General features: G+C 39.6%; 1 protein-coding gene across 18 annotated transcripts in view; it reads right to left on the bottom strand.

The window, feature by feature from the left end:
• Window positions 1-26,291, bottom strand: part of MCF2L2 (MCF.2 cell line derived transforming sequence-like 2) — a 166,922-nt gene that overhangs the window by 83,508 nt on the left and 57,123 nt on the right. For 17 of the 18 annotated variants that reach the window (XR_003534645.1, XM_027685611.1, XM_027685612.1 and 14 more), the window contains 12 exons: window positions 25,349-25,439; window positions 24,012-24,131; window positions 19,611-19,727; window positions 16,316-16,465; window positions 15,149-15,273; window positions 13,522-13,636; window positions 12,879-12,998; window positions 12,162-12,353; window positions 11,194-11,385; window positions 10,623-10,800; window positions 3,755-3,858; window positions 547-635 (listed from right to left, as the gene is read on the bottom strand). Coding sequence is in view for 17 of the 18 variants with exons in the window: in XM_027685611.1 (XP_027541412.1) it covers window positions 547-635; window positions 3,755-3,858; window positions 10,623-10,800; window positions 11,194-11,385; window positions 12,162-12,353; window positions 12,879-12,998; window positions 13,522-13,636; window positions 15,149-15,273; window positions 16,316-16,465; window positions 19,611-19,727; window positions 24,012-24,131; window positions 25,349-25,439 (1,593 nt within the window). In the remaining variant the exon portion in view is untranslated. The remainder of the gene's footprint in view (window positions 1-546; window positions 636-3,754; window positions 3,859-10,622; window positions 10,801-11,193; window positions 11,386-12,161; window positions 12,354-12,878; window positions 12,999-13,521; window positions 13,637-15,148; window positions 15,274-16,315; window positions 16,466-19,610; window positions 19,728-24,011; window positions 24,132-25,348; window positions 25,440-26,291) is intronic. The other variant, XM_027685607.1, reaches the window with a different exon arrangement.

The raw sequence follows: 26,291 nt of genomic DNA, 5'->3' as shown, positions 1-26,291 counted from the left end.
GGGTTTTTATTTTAATTGCTCCCTTTGGCCTAGAAACTGTGCAGTTCAGCTAAATTAAGCTGTTTCCTTGGTACTTTTTGTTGAACTAAGTGACTTAAATATTTGTTGCTTTAGAATATATCATTAATAATCTTTTTCTCAAGACTGCAGAAACTCTAGCATGCATTTAAAAAACCCAGAAGCTTCTCAGAGGCATATAGTTAAATATGAACATTCTGAACACGGAGATAGTCTTTAATACTGCTTTTTTTGAACATACATGCAAGGCTTATTCTAATGACTTATTTTCTCACATCTTGTAATTAATGTTTCTAAGGAAAAAAATGGGAAAAAACCCCAACCCAAACAAAAGATAAATCTTTCTTGCTTTTCCATCTGATAGACTGGGTATAAATGCATGGCTGTAAACATTTCAGTGACTTCATTACAGATAATTATTTATTAATCTTGATGAGCTTCAAAGAAATCATAGAGAGTGTACTATAAATGCAATAATTTGCATTCTAAGAAGAAAAAAAATATACTAGCTCATGTGTGCAGCCTTACCTCCTCCTTGTTGACAAGTTCTCATCACTTTCACTGGTCACCAGGACTCTGCTAGATCCTCCTTGACTTGCTTCATGCATCACCTCAATCTGAATAAAAAGGACACGTTAAAAGTGAAAATACTTAATTGCTGATGCTTTTATTTAGAACACTTTAACTCTTTGCAAAAATAAAAAACAGATCCTACCTAACCTAGCAAGTCACTAGACAAGTTAAAATAATTGAATTCTTATGTGCAGGTTGTAAATCAAGAATACCTCTTGTCTATTTTTATTCTGCTTCCTTGCTCAGTGTTGGCATGGGAGGCATTCCTGACTCCAGGCAAAGACGTTATATTCTTGCACCATAGAGGGTGAATTATCTCCTTGTGTAGATAATTACAGGCATGATAGTCTGTTCCTTAGACTTTGAAATGCTGTTTTTTTGGTTTGTGTCTCAAGCCAAACCAAAGACTTGACATTTTTGGAGTTCTTTGTAGGGTGCCATATGGAGAAGGCTGGGAATCCATCCTGTGCCTCTGAGAAGTGTCTGTGTCCCAGGAGCAGTGTTGGTAAGACAGTGCTGAGCACGTGTTCTTCGTGTGCAGGGGCTGCCCCCAGGCTGAAATGGAGCTTTTGGATTGCTCCAGTGTTTATTTTGATAAACACTAACCTTCTCCCTTGTCCAGTCTTGCAGAGTTGATCATTTCAGGTGTGCTCCAGGAAAGTTTTAAGCAGGTATTTCCTTCTTTTGCTTTAAGAGCACCAAGTGCTACTTGGACTTACTCAAAAGCCAAAATCTTCAAATTCAGTAAAACAACCCAGCTTCTGAGTTTGCAGTTAATCCAAGCCAATATCTAAACTCCAGCAGAGTCTTTTAGTTCCTGAGCACTTTCATTTTTAATGGCTGATTCTGGAGGGGAAAAGTATCTTACATTCAATATTGCAAAATTATTTAGGTGGTTGATGATAACGATGGATCCATTAATAAGCTGTCCTCACCTGAACTATTATCAGAAAAAAGGAGAACCAGCTCTAGGTTCCTGCTGATAACTGGATTTTATTCTGTGTTTATTGTTGAAGTTGTGGACTGTTCTGGCCATTTCAGAAGATGGACCAAGTTTAATTTTTACTTTCAGCTTCAGGGAAATTAAGGTGAAATGTATGACCAAGTCAGGGGTGTGGATAACAGAAGAGCTGGGTTGAAGTGGCTTGTATTATATAAAAAATTGAATAATAGAATTTTGCCACGTAGACATTTGATACATTTTTTAGCTTTTCAGGCCTCCTGGTAACACTTGTCCCTGCTAAATATTCCCATCCCCCCAGAAAACGAAAAACAAACAAACAAGCAAAAAAACCCTGGAGCTGGTTTTGGCCTGTGTGGAATTCCTGCACTAACAAGATTAAACCATTTTTTAATATTTAGATGAAAGTAGCACATCCATGTTTGGGTGTCACTAGTGTAAGAAGTGCTAATGTATGAGTTTTGGTCTGTGAATTATTAATTAAAATCAGAAACTCTAAAATGTTTATTTTACAAAAACCCTGAGTAATAGTGGACTAAACTGGAAAAGCCACAGAGAACTAATAAAATGTGATCTCTGTTATTGGATGTGTTCTCATATAGAGCTCACCTTTAAAAATCCCTTTTAAAATAACTCATGAACTATGAAAAAGTTAAAAATTGTAAGTGCAGGGACTATTGTGTCATCTCCTCTTCTTCTATATAACCTGTTTTAAGTTGAGGTATTTATTTTCCCCAGTGATGTACTGAAAAAGCTTATTCCCTTCCTCTTCTTCTCCGCCATGCTGCTGAACAATATGAAAAAGGCTACTTGCTGTTTCCATCACACTTTCATGAGGCACCCAAATCAAGATCATACCTCATACTACCCAACTTGTTTCACAATTCTTTTTGAACGTTCATTGTATTGTTTCCCTTACATTCAGGGCTTATGTTTTCTTTCTCAAAACATACCTTAAATTGCATTTTTTACCATTTTAATGATATAATGGCCTAAAGAGCCAATAATATGAATCTTAATGCAGGCAAGTTGCAAGAAAATTTGGGCAAAGGGCTACTGTTATTTAAAAGGTTGTGAGTGTACAGCACTGTGTATGATTTGACCTCTTATTTTTAGTAAACTTAACTAAAGGGGATGTTGGCAAAGGTATGACATTTGTGCACAGACCATTCAGAATATAACCTCACTGGTATTCCTCTTCTCTCTCCCCGGCGTATTTGCGTGGTCTAAACCCAAACATTTTAAATAAGACAAATGAGGTATTTCTTGACTTTGACAGGGGAAAAGAAGAAAGAAGTCTGTTCTCTGAAAGTGGCTATTTCAGCTAGCTTGGGCAAATGAAAAGTTTTAGGATGCAGCTGCAGTTCATCATAGTTTCAAGACCTACAGATGAATGGAGTATCTGAAACCTGTTTCCAGTGTTAAAATACTCAAGGAAGGCCAAACAGCTGTTTTGGTAGCTTGTTATCCCAGTCAGTGTCTACAGCTCAAAGCACAGACTCTCTGCTGTAAGGGCAGGATTCTTACATGCTGTCAGGCTTGGGAATAGAGAGGAAAGGATAAAGATGTCCAAACAATCTTAAATAGATTCTTGTTGTAGAAAGAATAATGCAGGAAATCTGATCACAGAGACACAAACGCCAGATAGCTTTCCCTGAAGGTTACATGCCTATGCAGGCACAGGTAACAGTGGATTTTCTTTGGATTTTCTTGGGTTTTGGCTGGTTTATTCCTAAGTATTACATGTCTAGTTTTAACTCCTTTACACAGAAATTACCCTTAGAAAATATTTAAATGAGGAAAAATCTGTAACTTTGTAAAACCCTGAACATAACACAACTTGAGCTGAATCAGATTACAGTTTTAGAAACAAAGTAGTTCACATGCTGTAAGGGAGGATGGGCACTTTGGCTGCATTTTAGTATATTATTGTTGGACATTTCTTCCACATTTCCACTTCCATCCTTTGAAGATGATTTCTCCTGTAGTGTAACTTGGTTTTCCATAAATGCTTTTTAACGCTATCATCTGAGTAGCTTTCAGACTGTAATGTGGAGTGTAAAAAAAATCCTTATCAGAGAGTCAACTTAGAAATGTTCAATATTTCTTTTTTTTTTTAAATTCTAAGTGAGTAAACCTATATTTATGTGGTTTTGAGTTCTCTCATAATATGGGATGTCCCCAAATCACAGGTAATCCTACCTTAATTCCACCTTTAGTCTTCTTAATGCTTTTCTTTTTTGATAACTCTACTTCAGAAACTGTCTTTGGAGGGCAGGAAATTTCAGTGGACCTCCTGTTGGTAGCTGAAGGAGTCAAAAAGAGAATAACATTAGAAAATGTGTGCTGAAAGTTGAAATTCTACTTCCTAATAAAAGCAGTGAGCAAAGATCCCAGCACATCAGTAGTAACTGAGACCAGGCTTAGAGAACTGAGTTGTGGCTGGGTTGGCAATGGACCAGCTGGCACAAGGGATGGGCCACCTTGTTCAGTGCTCAGATTGGCATCCAAAGCTCCACAGTGTAATGATTGGTTTGGCTTCCCCTGGGAAAACCATCTTTAGGCCAGCACAGGTAAATGTTAGCCAGCTGTATCATCACTTGGGTAATTGTCACTTGCACAGCGTTGCTTGTGTGGGTTCCCAAAGAAAGGAAATTTTGGTTCTGGTAATGGTTTGGCAATGTTGGATTAAAGGATTGTGCCCTGAATGTTTTCATGACGTGAACAAGTCTCAAAAGAGTAATCACAGGAGTTCAGCAAGTCACTGTGACACGGATATAATAATAGTGAACCTGAGGAAGCGATTTTGGAATATGCTCTGTCATGTCAGGTTTGATGGACTTTGCAGGCTCTGCAAACCACAGCTGACAGTGAGGGGTCTGATGCCGCTGGACAGTCATATTTAACAACATAACCACTTGTCCCGAGCCTGCTGTCCAAAGGAAAGGTTTACAATGAACTGTGAGAAGGGGAATCATATATTTTGCTTGAGAAGAAAATAATCTCTGTTACAGTTTGTATCTGTTTTAAATTGATAACGAGCTCACAGCACACACTATATAAGCACAAGGCAATCAGCTCTCTTCTTTTTCTTAGTTGCTGAATTGATATGAGCAATGATTCATGTCATGGTAAAAACACATACAATGCCAGAGGAAATGGTGAAAGAACCTGGGTTAGAAGAACAAAAAAGAAAAGAAAACCAAACAAAATTGCTGCAATTCTGAGATAAGGTCCGTTTCATTTTTATTCTGGGAAAACTTTCTAATTGAACAAGAACTTTTCTAAGAATAAAAGCTGTTGTTTTCAAATGCATCTGGTAACATTTTGAGATGGTTTCACCAAGTTCAGTGTGTTGAGGCATTGAGAGTCCTGGTTGTAATTAGTAATTTTTTGGGGAGAAGCTGAGGGGTGCAGTAACAAAGATGCAGACATCTTTGAATGAAGAGGATGTAGTATCAAAGGATTCATGTAGGAGGGGGTTGAACACTTTTTAGAGAAGAAACACATTAACAAAGTTTCAGATGCCCTTGTCATTAAATTCTTCTTTCAAGGTAGTTTTAAAAAAGGCAAAAAAGGCACATAGAAGCACCCAAATTATATTCAGTTAAAAAGGCAACATATCAGTTTCACAGACAACAATAATGGAAGTCGATGTTTTTTCTCCCCTCTGTCTTTTCAGCGACCTTATCACACAGCTGGGAAGAGAATTAATTAAAGCAGCTTCTCTCCAACTCTTCCCTAAATCTTCTTGGATTTATCCAATGCTGAATGACATGAGGACTTGGCAATGTCCATTTCATGCCTATTACCTCTGCACAATGACTCTATACTAGAAGGTTTCCTCAATGGAACAGTGAAATCTGGCAGCCACCAGCAGCTATAATCAACTGCTAGAGGATTCTCGTGGTTCCCAGGACTGAGCTGAAATGCAAATGTCGTCTCTCTTTGGCTCTTCCATCAGTCTCTTTCAGAATATACAGCAGGGGATTTGTTTTGATTTTGAGCACTACTTTCAACAGATGCCTTTTTCCCATCCCCAAGAAAGCTTTCCCTGAAGTAGTTATTGTTCTCTCAAAGGTATTTTTATTTCACCCAAAAAGTGGTGTACTGACATTTTGAAACCAAGGGGACAAAAAGATGCAAGATAAAGCATATAGAAGCTATTGATCCTCATTGTCAAAGTTCTTCCTACCTTTCTAATCTGCAAGAAGGATGATTTATAGTGTTGGCAAAACCAGAATACCAAGCTTCATCAACTATTTGATAAGTTTTCAAATGGGTCCTTTTATGGTTTCCCCCATGAATGCCTGAGTAAAGTGGTTATAAGCATTAGCAAATTCACTCTTTTCCATACTAATGCACCCTGGAGATTCTATTTAGCCTTAAATTCTCATCTACCCCCATCTTGACAAAATGCAGGTTTTGATTGTACCTATCACACTAAACACTATTATCTCCAGGAGCTTCTCCCAACTATATCCTATTTATACCTTGAAAAATCAGCATTAAAAGAAATAAATCTAAGACTCGACTACCAAGACATTGTTTCATACTCTTACTAACACACTTACAGGCATCCTGAATACTCTAGATACTCTGCCAAAGTCTGGTTGCCCTATCTAAATCTGGGTTCAGTCCACTGGATTGTTCTATAAAGTTAATTCACAAATTTTATGGATGTGTTGTGGAAAGAAATGGAAGCAAAGGAAATAACTTCAGAAAACATGACAACTTTTGCTTAGAAGAGCATAGTCAGCAATACCATGTTGCTTGACCTATTCATTAATCAGAAGACTTGAGGGGATGGTTGATACTGGTATGAAAATCCTGGCTGAAAGCAACCAGCAGAAAAAGTGGAAATCAGTTAAAATTTTGATGTCTGGATCACAACTCGCAAATTCAGACAGCTCCAGGTGATCCAGGACAGCTTAAGTGAAAGATGGCACATTCACAAGAAGCCCAAGTGCAGGTGCTCCTTGATCCAGCAGCAATTACTCAGGTCAGTTCACTAGGTTAGTCTTGGCTTCTTCAGTGTGAGATATTTCAGAAAAGGAGGCAGGTACAAAGATAAGAAAGACAAACTCAACTGCGTATATTTCAGAGATGAATTTGATTCAGATTGATGCAGCGAACTTCCCTTTCCAATTTGACCCAGAAATGAACTGAAAGCAGGAAGCAATCTGGTTTGGTCATGCTCCAGAGAATTTGTCAGTTATTGACTGGCCCATAGTCAGAGACTGCTGCACGTCACTATCTTTAAGTAGTTTCTGGAGCACCTTAGAAAGAAACAGCCAAAATACCTGCCAATTATTATTGCACTAATTACTGTGGAACTGGAAATATAAGGGAAACTCCCTTATAAAATTCAGCACAGTTGGCTGTTTCAAGGTCAGTACTGCATTGTACTGCTGAGGAAGTTGAAAGTTAAAGTGTTGAGCTGCCTACTGGAAGAATAAAGGCACAGGAACAAGGGAAGACAAGTGGGGTGTCTCCTTGTAGAATAATATTCCACATAGAGGGGCCTTGCTTTGTGCTTCTTATATTGGCAGATTTTCCAGGAGCTTGACAGCAATTTTGCTAGAGCAAAGAAGTATAGATTATATTGCTAAAAAATGGAAAAGTCTGCACTAAGCCATTGAATGATAAAGCAAAGATGCTCTGGTGTTTCTTTAGCTGCCTAAACATTCTCTTTTGTCATCGCCACAATTCAAAACAATGATTTAGTCATTAATGATCTTCGAACTCACGTTTCCTGTTGGACAGCACAAGCAGCAAACCTCAATAAAGTTTAGCAGACTAGTTGTTTCCATGCCTGTTCTTGCCAAAGGAATTTGATTCTGCTGTAGATGATTAGTGAGAATGCACAAACTCTCACACAGCAAACATATGGGGAAAGATGTGATTGGGAAATTCACGCAAAACCTGAACGTAAAGCATTTATTTGAGGGGGTCTTTGAATGCCTTACAAGTGCTGGGCATGTATTATAACCCTTGACTACAGAGTCTGTGTCTCTTGCTGGCTAATGAGTTACACTTATTCAATATCTTGAACTATAGAAACGAGTGGTTTCTCAAACCATTAACGAAAACCACATGCAGCATCTTTTCTGAGTCAGCTAATCTGTCTGCAGCCTCACTTCCCCTGCACACATCCCCAGACACTTGCAAGACATTCTTCCTTTATCCCCTATCCAGATGTTATTAGTTAGTGAGTGTTATGCACTAGTGACTGTGAGGAATGCTGGAATAGATCCAATGAGCAGTTGTATACATTTAACTGAGATGGAACCAGCTTAAGTTATATTATTTAAAGAATTGAAAAGGCTCCAGCTGTGTTCCCCCATATGAATCTCAAGTTCCAAGCTGGCCTTCTAAGATGCTTGTATGGTGAGTCATGGATTTTGTATGTGCAATGTGCTTTTAAACATGTTATTTGTTTAATGAGTTCACAGAAATTTTGACATCTCTGCTCCTGTATTTCAAATTTATGTTGCACACAAAGAAATCTACCCGTGAATATTTTATAGCACTTTGTACTGCCATGTTCCAGCTCTCACCACAAAGGTAACTAAAGCAAGACAATTTTCCTAACCATGGTCACAGGATGGCCAAATCACCTTTAACTGAAGTTTTCCAAGAATGTGTCAGGCTGAGAAGATAGCCTTTGGGAAAGTTTCATTTTGAAGAGTTAGAGTTTGGGAGAATTACAAGCAAATTAAAATAGAGAAATGCTAACTGCAATCATCCCTAATAGCTTGTATTCTCCTTTACAGTTCTGTAATTTATCTCTAATCTGTGCCTGACAGCCTAGAGGCAATACTGGCCTGCATGGTTTGACTTTGTGGAGCTATCCCAATTCACTCCAGCTAAGGAGTTTTGTACAGAAATGCAGAAAACAAATATGTAGTCAAATCATCAAAAATTATGCCCTCAGAAGTAAATCAGCAAAAATATTTCCCTATCAAGTGCCAATTCTCTCCTCCCAACACATATAGGGACAAGTTTAGCCATCAGCAGTATTCAAGCAGCTTCCATTGGGAGTAAATAGAGTTCTCCTTAAAATAAGGTGTTATATATGCTGCTTAAATATTTTCAAGGCACTCATTATAAAAAGGTCAACAGAGGGTTTTATGCCTTTTCTGTGTTGATCTGTGAATAATACTTAAGCAGATTCTCACAGCTAAAATGTGCACCAAGTCCAGCTGGCACAGACTTTGGAGCATCACAATAATTCCAAAACTAGTTTTTCAATGTTGAACAGGCCTGCTCCTGCAAAATTTGAAAGTTCATTTGTGAAACCAAAAGCTTTAAGCAAAATTGCGATTAATCTAAAATTTTGCTTCAGAACTTCCAGACCCACAGAAAAGTGTTGAGTGATGGAGAGTTTACAGCAGCTCTGAGCTGCCTTTCTGGATCTTCACTAAGCTTAGAGTTTGCTGAGAGTCAGTCACCAGTGACCATAAGGACACAGACATAACCTGTGACAGTCATTTCCCTGATGGAAACCTGCCCTTCCTCTCCGACATGGTATCAGCTCTGCCTGTGTGCACCTATGTATTTGTCCATGTAAAAGGGAGAGTCTGACAGTATTTCATGTCTGAGCCTTCATATCTGTGAAGACTTTTCCATTAGCACCCTGGATTGGATTGAATTTTCCCTACCACTCCTTGTTTGGAAAATGGATAGTCAGCAAGGAAAAACAAAACAAAATCTATTCTGGAACAAACATAACTTCTTTTCCTTTCACAGTCAACCATTGCAGTGCTGCCATGGTATTGTTACTCTGTTGCCTGGGGACAAAAGCCTTTCTTTCTAGTCTTCTATTTCTGTTTACAACATTTCATTTGCCTTTGCCTGCTTTTATATTTACGCAGCCTAGGAACATGGCATTTTCCTGTTGCCATATTCTATTTTGCAAGCTTTTAGAAATATTCAGGTAAGTCCTGGCTAAAAAATTACAATGAGTTGCAGTATCTGTTTCAAAAAGGTAATCTAAGCCTTTCTCATGTTTCCAAGATGTTGCTCAATAAATTCTCCCCATAAGTAAATGTTGATAGTGCATTGATCCTGTGAATATGAAGAAAGGACACAAAGGAAAGTCCAAAAGAGGGTAGCTTCAAGAAGAGCAGAATTTCACAGCCTCATTTTCAAGGCTTGGAATAGGACTCAGTGTCCCTGTTTCTATTCTCAGACACGTTTGAGAGTCAGACTGTAAAATGCCTTGGTAAATCACTCAGTTTATCTGTGCTTCAGTTTTCTTTCTGAAAAAAAAAGAGGTTAAAATACTGACCAGTACTTGCCAAGTGCTTTGGCATTCTAAGGGAAAGGGCACTCAGGAATTTCAAAGTACAATTCTTGGTAGCTGACAGCTGGATAACACCCAAAGGATGCCATTACACAGAATATGTGAATGTACATTTGCTATTCACAGCTGTTAAAGTAACTGATTGTGAGCCCCTGGATAAGCTGTAGATAGTCAGGGTTTGTTTCTTTGTACAGAGGTACTCTTGGTCAGTCACCTTCAGGAATCTGAATGAGATGTTACAGTCTATTATCAGAGTCTGAACAGAACTGAGTTGCACTTTGCACCTTCTCAAAGAACAACCACAGTAACATTTAAAAATAAATTTCATCTACCTATTATTTTGCAACAGGACGTTAGAGGCTAATCCTTGTCACACAGTCATCCTGTATTGGGTTGTAAAACCCTGAACTGCAATGCAAGGGGCAGAGCAATGAAGCATCTCATGATTTTCTGTGAAAGAGCTGATAGTATGGGATTGGTTGTATGAACAAGAATCAAAACTTAGAGCACTGTCATGTATATACTAGTGACTGTTCTATAAGGTTCTATCTCTACCAACAATTTAATTAAAAAATCTGCAAGTGCTTTAAAATGACAAGAAAGAAATTCAAGAAACAAAATCAGAGACTGCATGCATAAACTAAACATCAAATGCACATCACTGCACATCAAATGCAAGTCTTCATTCTGATAACAAAAATTAAACATCACTACGTGGACAAAACATTGGTGTGTGTCTGAAAGCAACTGCTCATGGCCTACCTACTGCTGCTGGCCTGGTAATCTTTGGTGATGCTCGTTTTGGGGAAGATTCAGGATGTGGAGCAACAGGTTGTACTGGCCGGGTCTGTTTGGCTGCCAGCTTCTTCAAACTTACTTGCCTCTTGTCAAACATTTCTTGTACATCTTCAAGTTTTTGTACAATTCTTTGGGCGTTGGCCTTGACAAAGAAAAGGCAAACAACAAATGCTTGTCAGTGCTGGACTGGGTAAGTTAAGAAAGTACTTGTGTTACCAGACAGACTAGAGCTGAAGATGACACTGTGCTGCAGTTTAATGCAACCCAGTCCATGCACTCCACAGACATCACAGTTTCACTGACCAAGACATGGTGACTCAGGCAGTATTTCTGACACTGCTCTGAAGAAAATCACGTGTGTTCCATGACTACTCATATGAGCAAAACTCATTGCCCCAAGTGCTCACCTCTGTGCCCTTTTGGAATAGGGAAAGAGGCATATTTTAGCACTCAAATATATAGCCCAGTACACTGTCAGGTACATTAGGTAATTTTTAAATTCTAAGTGATTGCATGCACATCTGAGGGGTTTTACCTTTATTTCAGGGGTGAGGATCATGTCAAACTGATTGTAGAACTCCTTTGGGTTAGAGAGCTGGTGTTCCTTGGCTGTTACCAGGAACTTCTCAATTTCAACGAGTGCAGTTTCAGCTCCCTCTTGTGACTGGCACTTGTCCACAGCTTGGGAAGCTAAGAGGTAGATTCCAGCTTCACACCATTGGCTTGCCTTTAAAGAAAAATGGGGGAAGAAGGACTCATCATCACTGACAGTCCATGTTGTTAAGTGTTGCTTCTGCTCTGTGAAATACAGATTTGCCCTAATACGTCACTAAAAGGGATGGATGTTACTTCGTAGCATGCAATAGTTCCTGCCCAAGTCATCCCACCAGGATATGTAGAACTGGACTTGCTGAACTGAACTTGCTGTTCAGTTCAGCTCTCATGGGCTAGATGGTCCAGTAACATGTAAAAGAATAATATTCTGAGCAAAGAGGAGAAGTGTTACTGCAAATGGAATCTCTCAGCTGTACTACCTCATTTGAGTGTTCAGTCACATAATTAACCCAAAAACTGAAACCATATCAAAACTCCCCAAAACTTCTTAGGCCTATGAAACTCAGTTAGAAATACTCCAAAGAAGGTTTACATTGCTGGAATAGCAAACAAACATTCTCAAAGCATTTATCTTGCTATTCTAGCTAGATCAGAGAAATTGAAAACTAACAAGCAGTAAATTGTTAATTTTTAAGCACTAGAATACATTTGGTTCTCATTCCAAATTTAGGTCTAGCTCAATTTTCCTTAGTTTATTTCCTATTTTTCATCATTTTAAGACCATACTTATGGGAATCTACTGCTCCAATGTTTCTAGTTATATTTACTGAATGAAACAGAGAAAAAACAAACACAACTTTTTATCTTCATTGTAATTATGTGAGCTTATAAAAACATTCATTTTCAGTAGAACCTTGGCAGGACTGTTACCTGAGAAGGTTTGCTCACCTTATCTAACTGCTTATGCAGCTCAAGAGACTTTCCCAAAATATCATACTTTTTCTTGGTCTCATTGGTAAAGTCATCACAAATCCTCCTGAGTTCAACACACTTTGGTCTAATGGAGTCAACTGCATAATGATTGTTTTGGATGAGCTGTTCTCCATGAAGAGCTAGAGACTGGGCCTTCTCCAAAGGTTCCTGTGAAATTAATGAGAAAAATCCAAAGTTAGATCTTAGAATGACATTTATAATAATGACAGTCCATCTCTGGAATCCCTGCTGTAACCTGAGGGTAAAGGTTTGGGATATAAATATAGCTGATATGTCTTACTTTATATTTACATTGAAGACCAACTTTATTGTCAGTGAGTACACTGAAACTTGAGAGGTTCCATCTGAACATCAGGAAGCACTTTTTTACTGTAAGGGTGAACAAACACTGGAATACATTGCCCAGAGAAGTTGTGGAGTCCAATTCTTCTTTCTCCATACTGGGGACATTCATTATACAAGTTTTTTCCCCTGCTATTTTCCCCCTGCTTTCTAAGAAACGGACTGGAACTACTGGGTCTGAACAACCCTGGCTTCTGGAAATTAGGATCTGAGTTTTGCAATTTAAAATAATGACTCATGAGAAGAGAGTAAATGTGATGGAAGGACAGTGACAAAGAAGTGTCTGGAATACCATTCTACAGCAGCTAGAATACTAAATTGAGTGCAAACCTGTCCTTTCTCTTCCAGATGTTTCTGTTCCTTTAGGAGGTGCTCCACTCGAGTCACACTGTCCCCAATGTCAGCAAAACCTGCTTGTGCTTCCATGAGGTTATCCAAGGTCAGTTTTACCTAAAAAACAGCAACAACAAAAGCATAAAACCAAAACAATAAAACCAAAACAAAATAAACCCACCCAAAACTTTACCACAAGATACTCATAAAATTACAACAAACATTCATCTACATCTTTGAGAAGAGTCTGCATCTCAAATTTAGTCTTTCAGCTCATTCCAAAATGGAAAAGCCATGGAATACAGCAACAATCAACTATTCTTCAAAGAGTTGCCCTGCTTCTCACTGTTTAGGCCCACGCAGTTTTGAAAACCTGTAACTCCAGAGTCTATATTACATCAAGAAGTTGATGTTTCACATTTTGGCCTCACAGTTTGGCACTTTCCTCACTGAGCTTTATTCAAATGTTGTAAGACATCTGATAGCTGCCAAGAATTTAATTTTTGAAAACTCAGTTCTTATTTCATAATGAAGGGCTTCTCTCCCAACCTTCTTTTTGGATTGCCAGTATACTTCAGGTATGAGTAAAATTTGACCTTATTTACCAGAGAAGACTAGACAGCATGAACAAATGAAGTACCTCTCTAAAATCATGTTCAAAGTGTCGAAGCTGCAGGCACTGTTCTAGTTTTAGGTGATGCTTGGTCCAAAATTGATCAAAAGCCTTTTCTGTTTCATCCAACTGAGCCAACAACCTGTTAAGAAATTATAATGAATAGAATGTACTTATTTCCTATAGTTCATTTCTTTTAAGTTACACTAATTGATGGCAGAAAGCAGAGCAGGGAGATGGTGGGGAGCCTACACTCATGTAAGAGGGCTCTGTGTCAACTCTCTCTTAAGCAAAAGAGAATGAAATTTGCAGTGGGATAGGCAGGAGTATGATGGATGAGTGACAACTACATGGATCCACTGTGGCAGTTGCAGTCCTGCCTCCTGACCTGCAACAAGGACTCAGAGCTGTTCCATGCTCTGGCAGCCAAGGGCAACTGTAATCCCAAGCTTCCACCCAGTGCTTCAAAGATAATTCACCCCCAATGGGTGCAGACTGAATGTGATGCAATTATTATTTTATGGAATGTTTAAAGCAGAACTCTACAACTTGTTCATTTTTTTCACCCATCAGAAACAGGCAAGGATTGAATCATTTTTCCCTGTCCATTAAAAATAATACATTAGAAGCTCATAATGACTCCCATGGACATTACTTTGTGTAAATGATGAAACATTTATTTGCAAAGAAATTAATATCAAGGTGTCATACATCTTGAGTAAAATGTCTAAAACCAGACTAGTGAGTCATCTGCACAGTTTCTCAATGATCCACTAATTACAATGTAGAACAGTTTAAACAAGAAGAAAAAATGAAAAGAAAGTTTTCTGTGAATATCCTGTATTTCAATAAATGGGCACTCTTTGGGCAGGTAGGGATTGGTGAGTGCTGAAATGATCAAGTTATTAGGGCAAATGACAATAGCTCCCTCCTATTTCTCTCAAAAACAAAGTTCTGTTTTCAATCTATCCCTGGAAAATGTGGTTTTAATAAAAGCTGGTTGTTGAATTCAAGATGAATTCGCAAATTCTTTTGGTGTGACTGTTAAAAGGATTTTAAAGTATTCAGTGAAAAATATCAGCTCAGCTTTACTTTTAGCAGCTTTGTTCCCAGTGAATGCAGACATGCTGAAACACTAGCATGGCATTTCTCTTTCCACTGCATCACATGGCACAGCAGAAACTTCTACATGGTGACTAAAAGCTTTATAGCTTTTTTTTTGTAGGAAGGAAAAGGGGTTTGTTTCTCTCTCTCTCTCTCTCTCTCTCTCTGCAGCTGTGATGGGGTATCACTTCATCTGTTTCTCCCCCAGTGATTCCACAGACATACACAAGCACACACCCTCTCATCTCAGAGATTCAGGTGCCCTTCAAATCAGGCACAGAAGTTTGGAGGACACGTATGTTACAGGGAAAGTAAGTCTCATGTTAAATCTTCAGCCCAGGTAGTTAGTGGTCTGACCAAAAATTACCAAGAAATTCAGGACTTGTTTGAACTCACCTTGACAGTTCAATCAAGTAAATTCCTCAAAGCCATTCCCTTCTCTGAGTTCCCTGTCCAATAAATCCTGAGTGGTTGAACCGGAGGCAATTTATAACTTGCATTTCTTAGGAATAAATTAGCAACTTGCACAAGGTAATCTAGCTTCACTGACCTTTCTACTGTGGCCACATTTTCCAGTTCATCTGGACTGAGTTTGCTGTTGGCACTTCGGGTGACTGGCTCCCGAATGCATGTCAGCAGGGTGGCCCCCTGCTTCACTGCTAGTTTTAGCTCATCCTGAGAGAAAAAAAACAAGCCAGAAAACAAATTGTATGTACTTCTAACAACACTCACATCTCTTACATGGACAACATAGTGATGCTACGGGAGGATTCTTTCATAGGTACTAAATATTTGGAACAAAATATAAATGCTTACCAAAGGTGATACGTTTTTCTAGAAAATGCAGAGACTAAATCTGTTCACTTTGAATAGTAGATCTATTTTTGAGAAAAGAAATAGTACAGTTTCTGAGCAGACTGCCTTTCTGACCAGGCAGAAATTTATTGCAGAATAAATTATTCTACCACAAATTGAATGTGTGCTGCAGATTGTTCAGTGAGCTGAGAGCCTGCGCTGACACGTTGCACTTCTTAATGGAATTTCCTTAAACAACACTGTGACATGCTGAGCCACAGAACAACAGGTATAAGGAGTCATCCATAGAAGAAGAGTCTTCCCAGCATGAAAGATAAGTAATGAAAAGGGCAATGAAGCTGAAACATTATTATATCAGCTGATGAATCCCCATATCACTGCACATTCTTTCATAAAACATGTTGTTGTGCTAATATAGCCTAAGTAGTATTTTTTCTCTTGTGCTTAACCTAAGGTATTTGTTAACAGCAGTAATGTTTTCTTCTGATTCTTATTCTGCAAAGCTAAACTTGCCCCAAAGTTTGTTTTGTTTTGTTTTTTAAATAAAACAACCATCATTACCTAGTTAGATCATTCTATCTATTCCTGATTATCCTCACAGTTGTCTCTATCTGCTCCAGTTCATTCTTTCTGATGAACTCTTCATCAGGAGCCCATGCTATTCCAGATGTGATTCCATCACTACCCCTCTTACATTAGAAGTGACATTTCCCTGTTCTATCACTCTTGAAGCAGTAAAATGTCCTTTTCCACAGCTGAATCAAATTGACCTCCTGAACACAGGTTTCTGTCCTCCTCAGTGGCTTCCAGACAATGGACTCTCAAGTGATGGCAGAAAATTTTGTTAAGTCACAAATCATGTATTATTGTGCTGGAGCCATCATGAGAAGACAACAATCACCTTCAGCTTGCTGTGGTGGTCGGTGTGTGCGGAGAGGAGATCCTCTGTGCACTGCACATCGTTGGGAAGTTCAGTCTCTGCTAAGTCTGTTCCGAAGGTCTGTAGCATCTGTGCTGTTGTTTTTACTGTCATTGCAAAGTTTTCAATAGCCTGGAAAAGCAGGAGCACAAAGTCACAAACTTTAACAACAGCCCTTTAACAACACTCAGTCCTTCAGGCACACTGTGCTGCAAGCATTACATGTCTGTAAAGCAGGGCACGTTGCCTTTTTTGGGGTGGATATGGTAAAAGTCACAAATTGAATCCTCTGTCACAAAGTATTGTCATCTCCATGAGCCAGCTGGGAACTCCCAGAGCTTAGAGGACATAATGAAAACACAGAGGACATCAGCTTCAAAGCCAGGCCTGGAACTTCAGATCCTCTGCCCATGCTTGCTGGGAAATTCTGCTGTGTTTAAAATTTTAATGAAGGCTTTAAGTTGAGGACACTCCTAAAGTATATAGGGCAAAGTCTTTTTGTGTTTATATTTATACAGCCATTGTTCACTCAGCAGTAATCTGTCTTCCCCCTGACTTCTGAAAATGTGCATCTCCATCCCGCCTATCTGTACTAGATGCATTCTAGTCACTCCCTCCCATCTGTTCATGTTAGTACACAAATACAAGAACAAGTTACAGCAAACACAGCTAAAATGCATAGATTCACTGGAATATTGCTTTATCACTTAGGTCTACTAACACAAAACCTGCCACAAATCTGTGGTTTTACTGAAGAAAGGGCAAAAGAGGAAGCCTTAAAATCAATGCTGCCTTCCGAGAATACACTGTTCAGACCTGTGAGATGTGAGTAAAACCTTTATATCTAGTAGCAAGTAATTGCGTGGGATGTTTTTTCATGATTATGCCCAAATTTTGAGGGGGACCTTATTGTTCTGTATAGCTCTTTATTCTTTGCACTTTATGATCTGACCCACTCAATGGTTTGAGTCAGTCAGCAGCACTAGGGATGCTCTTACATCCAGGCAAACGCTATGTAGTTGTTGCACATTGCATTCCCTTCTCCGGCAATGATGGGAATTCCTTGTCTGCAACCATGACAGTAAAATTTTGCTGTGTGCTCAGTAAAAAACAAACAGGAAGTAGATCATAATTCAAAAGGTACAGTCCAAATATGTGATCTGAAACATGCCCCAGATGAAGCAATGCCTGCACAGTCCATAGCCTCCTTCCCTTTTTCCCCATGAATGCATGCCTGCTTTCAACACAAGCAGTACAGACCCACATATGCTCTGGGTTGGTGCCCAGCAGCTGTAGCCTGCTGTTCTCAGCACTGAAACTACTGATTAGAGTTGGCTGAAATGTCACACTTCTGACTGCCACATAGACACAGCCATCCCCAGCCAATTTCCTGAAAGCCCAAAAATGTATTCTGTGGGCAAAAAAGCTCACAGGCTCCTGCCAAGCAAGATAAGAAAGCAGAAACAGTGAACAATGCAGGGAGATTGCTGAGTCACTACCACTTAGCCACGGTTTAAAGCTGTTTCAGAAAAAAAGCACTGGAAGGACGAGATAGGAGAACACTGAGAGAAGCAGCAAAGGACATGAAGACCATACCTCAGCAAGACTCAAAGTCAGGTTGTTTCAAGGTGCCACGGAGGCTGACACTTCCCTGATGACAACCTCTTATACAGATATTCCTTGGTTGACTGCAGCACTCACCAGGAGCTTATCCGAGTTTCACTAAATAGCATGCTTGCCCCCCCCTCTCCTGTGCACGTCTAATAAATTGTTTCATGTACCTAAGTTATATCTGTGGTTTGTTGGGGTTTTTTTCCAAGTCTCTGTGCTTGGTAAAAGTTTTTCAAACAAATTTAACCCAAACCTCTGCGGATTACATAGCCCCACTGCCCTCAAATCTTGGCTCACTTTTATTTGGATATTTTAACAAACTATATATTATTCCTTTATGTAAACTCCTCTCATTAATAAATGATACAGCCTTTCTTGTGTCTCTCTTTACTCCCCTCCCTCATATTTTCAAGCCTTTAGCTGTTTGAAAGCTCATATAGATGATTCATTTCTTCACACTCCCCCCCTCCTGCAAGGACAGTTTCATATTTTTGACACTTTTAACACATAAGCCTGCTCACCTATCTCAATCCTAACCTCACTGTAGTCAACACAGCTATAAATGTAGAAAATCAGTGCTAGAGGGAATTCAAATTCTGTGTTTCCACATTTAGAAGCCTGAAATATTTGGTGGTTTTCAAGGAGAGTAAAATTCAATTTTGTAAGGACAGAAAAGCACAAAAAATTGTATCAAGAAAGTGACAAAAGTGACTTGACCTAAAGTTACCTCAGAAAAGCTCTTTTTATGAGTGTTAGATGTAACCTGTCCATCAGCAACAACAGACTAGAACCCAGGGCTGATCAGAACTCTGCAAAATATTGGGGCTCACATTAGATGTGAGCTCTAACATACCAATCTTGCAAGTAGACCCACAGAGACAGATGCAAACACTGCATAGAGTCTCCGCGAAATTAATTTTCCAGGATCACGACCCAGCTTAGCCCATTTTTACTCAGGAAGGATGAGACAATATTTTAGCTGCTAATGTGCCAGAGTTTGGAGTTTGTTTTTGTGAACTGTCACCTGTTCTGGGCACCATAATGAATTGTTTACATTGTTTTGAAGCAAACACTGAAATGCATTAACCAGCCCCAAAAGGGAACAATCAAACCTGTACAAGTTTCCTCAATAGAATAAAAAGTCTTTCTGCCTTCCTATGTACAACTGTTTTTCAGTTACCCAAAATATGACCCAGCTGGAGTGCATGCTTACATAGCACAGAAATGAAAACGAGGTAAAATAAAATCTAGTGTTTCTATTATCTTAAAAGCAGGGACATAATTAATCATTAAAGTAAGAATTTTGACCTTTGATTCAGTAAAGTGCTAAAGCCTATGTTCAACTTCAACCATGAGCTGAAGGCCTATGAATCCCATCAATTATTCAAAAGCCAGGAGAATGTGCCAAGGGGCCTTGCTGAGTAAGAATACCATGGCAGCGTTCGGCCCTGGGCCAGGAACACAGTGAGATACAGATTATTGCTTCTATTGCAAACTTTTGGGAATTTGCCTTTCTCTATTTGAGTCATGGATTTCCTCCTTCCATGAGTCCCTGGTAGAATCAGTAGGCTGAAATGCCCCTGAAGAGTTACTACTTAATGGTTGCTTTGCATTAGTCATCTGGACAGTTCTGGTGCAGACAAGTGAAGAACAAACCAACACTCACAGTTCGGTGGTGGATCCACTGGCTGTGGCCGTACTCCAGAGTTCCTCCCAGCTCCCGGGTCAGCTGACTTTTGTCAATATAGCCATGCAGATCAGAGACAGAGTTTAACATGATGATCTGAAAAAAAATCCAAACACACTGGACTGAGAGAAATAATGAGCCCTTTAAACCATTGTTCCTAGGATCTGGGTTTGCCTTAACACGTATGAGCACTGCAGTTCCACCACAGGCTGTCAATTCTCAGCATGTATTTGGTCATGCAATGGCCACAGTTTATTTTCACTAGATTTTTCCTTCTTAATGTGTACATGACCATTCTTGAGCTAACCATAGTTTGACATAATCTTGCTCCTTCCTAGGCTGAGTCATTGGGCACATGCTTCAAGAGCAAAAGTATGGTATTGATAATGTTCACACAAACTTCCATCAAATAATTTATTCTCTAGATAACTGTTATTTACAGAGAAATGGAGGCATGGACAAGTTAAAACAGCTTCTTCAAAGCCAAGCACTTGATCCAGGCAAGTGCTTAAATGAAATCATTGAGAATAAAATTTCCCTTTCAGTTTTATAATCCTTTTTTTTGGCATTGTATTTCCACTGAGTTCACTGGCATTATTCAATTTAAAATCATGATGGAAGAGAAAGCAGAGACAAACCTAAATTCATTTTCTTACATTAAAGAGTCTCTTTACCACTAGACTTGCTTAATGAAAGCCAAAAAAATCTGCAGTCAGCTTCAGATAAGCAGCATTACCACTGTAAATTTGCCAACACAAGTGATTACACAAATAAAACACATGTATTGTTGTTCTAACAGCTAGAAAATATGCCATGATTTCAGCAACAGAAGAACAAGATGTTGAGCACAAATTACTAGGAATTTTAAGCCTTGGACTTTAAAATATGTCAAACGTGTTACCTGACTGCTGTTTAAAGGCTAACTGGCTCTGCCTGTCCCAAGGGAGCGTGGGACACACACTGGCAAACACTCTGGACAATTAGATGAGTGAAGATGTACGGAGGCAAGAGGATGTGTATTCTAGGCTAATAATGCTCTAGGAAAAGCCTTAAGAACAAACCTGAACAGGTTTTTAGCTGATCCTTGTTACAGAATCATGCTGGAATAATTCAGGCTGGCACGAACCTGAGATCTCTAGTCCAGCTTCTTTCTAAAAGCTGGGTCAGCTGTGAGATCAAACCAGGTTGCTCAAGGCTTTATCCACCTGAGATTTGGAAACATCTAAGGATTGAGATTGTACAACCTCTTTGGGCGGTCTGGTCTGCTGCCTGATTATCTTTGTGGTGGAAAAGTTTTTCCTTATACCAAGTCAGAACTGCCCTTGTTTCACTTTATGTCAGATATTTCTTGTCCTACTGTCATGCACAGCCTGGCTGTGTGCTCTCGGTGACCTTCTTGGAAGAACTGGAAAGCTGCTGGTTTGTCATATTAACCCTCCCACACCTTCCCTTCTCCAAGTTAGACAAGCCTAGTTCCCTCAGCATCTTCATGTAGAGCACATGCTCCAAGCTCTGACCTTCTTGGTGTCTCTCTGTTGATCTCACTCCAGATTATTATTTCCTCAGCCAAAGCTAGAGGAAAAGCTGTTACCTGAATGTGTTGCGAAACACTGCTCGTTATGATCAAAGTCAGAAAACTCAAAAAGCTGCATCATCTTGAAGGGCCCTCAGACTGGAACTTGAAGTCCATGTACTACTTGTGAATTGCAAATTACATTTGATAAAGTAAATCTCGACTGCTTTGTAGTTCTTCTCCACCAGAGATGTTGCTGACAAGTTGGAAATCTTTTTAAACTTCACACTTCACTAAAACTACAGAGGAACACTGTCATGCACTTCCCTTTTAAGAAGAATTTTGTGTTTGCTTTCATCTGATATTCTCAGCGTGAGCCACAAAGCAAACTTATTAATATTCTGGCTAATATTGCCCAACAGGGCACAGGGTCTTCACCCTGCAGGCATTTCTGCAGGAGAAAGCCTAGGAGCAATCCAGCATCCATCTAAGAAACCAATCTTAGAGAGCATTAGCATCTCCCATGCTGCTTGCCAGCCTAAAGACAGTCATGGTCAGTAAGCTGAAATTGCAAGGGAGCAGCAGTTTAGGAGAGGAGGGTCTGCATGAGCGGGTCAGAACACAGAGCTGTGGTGAGGCTGCTTCATGATGGGTTAGGACACCTGAAAGAAGTCACAGCCTACAAAGGTCAAAGAAGTCCCTGCTATGGACAGATTGGTCAGCCTTTTGTGTATGCTCTGAGGATGCTTTAATTCATTTCCTATGATGGCAGGTTCCTCAGGTAAATCTCTGTGTGTTCCTTTTGAATTCCCAGAATTTAGTCTCAGATGAACCCTGGTGTGTCCCCTGTATTTCTTTATCTTGCTCCTGGACAAGGATATTTAATCAAATCACTATCCCAATAAAGATTTACTTTATGAGGTTTTATGAACCACATTTGTATGCCAATGTGATATAAATCCGCATTTCCTTATTTTGTCTGGTTTGTTATTTCAGCCTTTATTTCCAGCTCCTGTTTAATCTTCTGGTTCCTACTCAATCCAGTGTTGATTTAACCCAGCAAATCTACTTTACTGAACATATTTGCAGTCTGATAGCTCAGATAAACTATTAAACAAATGTTTCTTTGACAAATGCACACAATATTCTTGGAGCTCCTTTTGAATGTTCATGTCTTGATCCTGACTCGCTTACAGTTGTGATAGGAAATACCACCCATCCATGGCCCAGTTATGACATTAATGTTGCCATAGTGCCAAACTCTCAACACAAACAACCTATAATCAATTTAAAAGATTATGGTGATATTGAAGATAGGCACTGATCCCTAAAAGTTCCCCGCTCTGAAACTCGGGTACACAGGGGCATGTCCAGATGGTATTTTTAGGATGGGGCTGCAAACACAGGTGAAAGGTCCCTCCAGAGAGCATGGCAGACTCTTAGTTTTTGTAAGGTTGCTCTTCTAAGAGCTCTGTGGACATACCCAGGATGTCTCAAAATCAGAATATCCAAGATAACCGCAAACTAAACTCATATCTTGATTTTCCTGCTTGTAAGAAAGATAAATTATTATTTCATACTTAATGCAGTGCTTGACCTCTGCCTAGAATTAACCTCCCTTCCAATTTCCATCTCTTCCAAGTTGGATTTGAAATGCAACAGTGTCATCAAATAAATTGCTAGAAGTGTGGAAGATGCTGAATTGTTGGAAAATGCTAATCCTTGATGAGGTTGCCCTTTCTGGGCTGCAGTTGCTGCTACAATAGTTGCTATAGTAACAGATCATGGCTTATTAAATATAGGAACATCCATTTTTTAAAGTATTATAAGATATTTTGGTTTGGATTCAAAGATATATTTTTTCATCACTTTTGCATTTTACCAAAAAGCCACACTTGCCAAACTACAGTAAATGTTACAATTTAGTCCACATTAACCAAATGCCTATTCATGGTTCCTTTCCTGTATGCACTGTAATAAATAGGCTGCTGTCTCTCATTCAGAAGAAGCAGAAGGTGTCTTAAACACCTGAACTTCAAACTTGAGTATTGACAGAGCTAGAATTTGTTGGTGGAGAGCTATGAGTCTTTTGCAAAACAATATAAAACCACAAGTAAAATCCAAAAGAGTCATATGAATCACTACAGTAAAGTCATTATGGAACCCAGTATGAGTCTGGTCCAGGATGAAATATCATCAATAATCATAATTCAAGTCTATTTATAAAACACTTGAAACCACATGCAAACATGCAGCTAGGAACAACTCCCAAAAGAGCTCTCATAGAATAACCTAAAACTTGAACTCTTTCAGGATTGATAATCTTCTTCAAATCACAGTCTCATCAACCTATTGCATATGCCAAGTGAATATAAAAAGAAACAGAAAACAAACTTTGAATCTTGAGGGCCTGGGGATCATAAAAGGCATTCAGAATAAGAAATGCTATGGAAGCACTTAACAAAGTCAGCAGTCCCACGGACAATCCATAAAATAGTGCAGAATTCAACCCCAGCCTTTCATTGGTCTGTAGTCCTCAATACTTAATGTTTGTCACTGGAATGAGATCTACCTCTGCCTACCTCAGAGGAACAGCTCCACTGAGTTAAAATGTCAACACTTAAAAACTGAGCCACATTTTATAGCTAGACTGACCTGCCACGTGGGAACATGTCCATTAAATACTGTGAAGCATCCGCTGCTAATTAACGTTTTGGCATCACCATACAGGTATTATCATACAGACCCAGATGAAAGTCCCCAGTTGCCACTTGCAATCATATTTCAGTTACTGGGTTATGAGAAATTGCTGACACCCAAGAACTGCAGATATGGAGAAAACACATGGACAAAAAATGCATGCTTACCGGTACCTTCATTTTAAAGTCATCTCGATAGAGTTTAATGCCAATGTCAGCGATCGCCCTTTGGATAAAGCGGGAGGGTCTCAGGACAAACACCAGCTGCAAGTTTCCTGGAAATGCTCCCTGCAAGAAATACAGAACTATTAGAAGGCACAACTCTGCCTTGTTAGGGAATTTTCAGACAAGTGTTTCCTAAACAGGGCTAAGTAGGTAGGACTTGCTGAATCTTGCTCAGTCTAGCTGCTCACTGTATCAGCTGGTCCATTCTGCATGTGCCCATTGTCACCGTCTCCAAAGCCAGCAGGAAGACTGGCCCATGGATTTTACTGCCCAGCCACACACTGTTTTTTTGATGTGGATTTATCACAGAGCTGCAAAGTTCCTGACAAGGGCCTTTCTCCCCCAGATTTGAACCCTGCCAAGCTCCTTTGCACAACCACACCGTAGCTTTTCCCATTTTTTAGGCTGCTGCCACTAGAGGGCAAAGGTGGCTGCCCACGTCTGACGTGGTGAAGGAAGCTGGTGGCACAGATGGATTCCCCAGGCTGACCTACCTTCTCATTCTGCAAAGGGTTTTGAATCCTGTTAACCTCACATATTTTTACACACATGCAGACACTGACTTTCATAAGACATGGCCCTGCCTGCAACAGCCAGCCTACATCTCTTCACACACTCCTCTGAGCTCATCAAGCATAAAAAAAGAACAATTACTCAAAGAGAGCAACTAAAAAACCCTGAGAATAAAAAACAATTCTGTCTAAATACCTCAAAAGAACTTAAAGTTGCCTTTGTCATCCCTTCATCCTGCACCTCTGTGTATAAGTGCTTGCTCCTCACACAGCACATGTTCCTGGTAATAGATGTATAAATGCAGCTGCTTTTCTCAGCAATGAAAAGCAGTGCCCAGCTCTGACTTTTGCAAATGAAATATAATAAGCTATTAAGAGCTTCTAACAGAGTTCATTTACTACCATGCAAACACAAGTCCCTTGGGATCTGTTTCTTTCATAGGCAGGCCACATCAATTCCTCCTCAGGGCACAGAAGGGGACCTCATACTCTTCTAGGAACCAACTTAAAATTACTAGAATTTAGATTGCAGTCAACCCAGAAAATTAGGAATTTGTCCTAATTCAGCAGTAAACAAGGCTGTGTAATTTGTTCCTGCAGCTTCCTCCCTCTCTTATTTAACACTCATGAGCTTCAGGGCAGGGGAGAGTCTGCATCCATGGCCAGAAAATGGGAGCTTAAAATGAGCACAGGAGACTATATCATGTGCTGAAGGTTCAGCAGACGATTTTAATTTCCAGAAGATAAATAACAAAAGCAAGCACTTACTGCTATCCGTGTCAGGGATGCCTTGACTGCGCTCCATTTGTCCCGTCGTCTGTCTATGATGATGATGAATCCGATGCTGGCAGCCTCCAGACTGCAAAACAGATGAAATAGGTATGCAGGGTTACACGGAGATACTCCCATTCCATGGAAGAGCTACTGCAGCAAAACACAGCCTCCTTCAGATCACCCTCTGAGCTCATTATGAAAACAACGTACAGTGGAAAGAATGAATATTTGGCTGAAATTCACACGAAAGGGAAAGCCAGCAAATTTTCTCTTTCCAGCATAAGGTTAGCAGCTTACACAAAACATGAATATTTTATCTGCTAAATCTCTCAGCTGCTGTGCAACTCCACTGCTGGTCGAGGTGACACGAATCGTTCAGGATCACAAATTGGACTGTGCTGTATTGAAGACAAAAACCTCAGATCCTGTTTTCTCTGCAAAATAATTCAAGCTATTAGACACCCCACTTCAGTCTTCATTCTCCAGGTATGCTGACATCTGACAGGGGCACTGAGCTCCTGGGGGTCAATATCCCCTGACTGTTACCACCTTGCTGTGTACATAAGCCCCAGGAATTCTGGTAGACAAAGCAGAAATTAAGAATTCTATCTTGCCAACCACAAACTCATTCTAGGGTTGCAAGTCATTCAAAACTATCCTTTTAACATATTGTCTAGGATAACAGTTCCTGCTCCTTCTCAGTGCTTTTCAAGGAGGATCTAGGAGGCACTGATTTGATGCTCTATCCCACGTATGTAGACCTCATAAATACTGCATCCTCTCTTTCCCTCTCAAAAATCCCACTCTAGGGTTCAGGATTTCAGTGTGACTGCTCTACTCTCTGCTTTCCAAGAGCATTCAGCATTGGAGAGAAGTACACACTGAGAAAAGTATCCAGAAACTTTTTTTTTTTTTTAACTAGATAGGTCTGATTTAG

The sequence above is a fragment of the Neopelma chrysocephalum genome, unplaced genomic scaffold (genome assembly GCF_003984885.1).
Source record: "Neopelma chrysocephalum unplaced genomic scaffold, ASM398488v2 Primary Assembly neopelma1_69, whole genome shotgun sequence".
Classification (NCBI taxonomy): Eukaryota; Metazoa; Chordata; class Aves; order Passeriformes; family Pipridae; genus Neopelma; species Neopelma chrysocephalum.
Note: the sequence above shows the minus strand (reverse complement) of the source record. Positions and strands in the feature narration are given on the sequence as shown.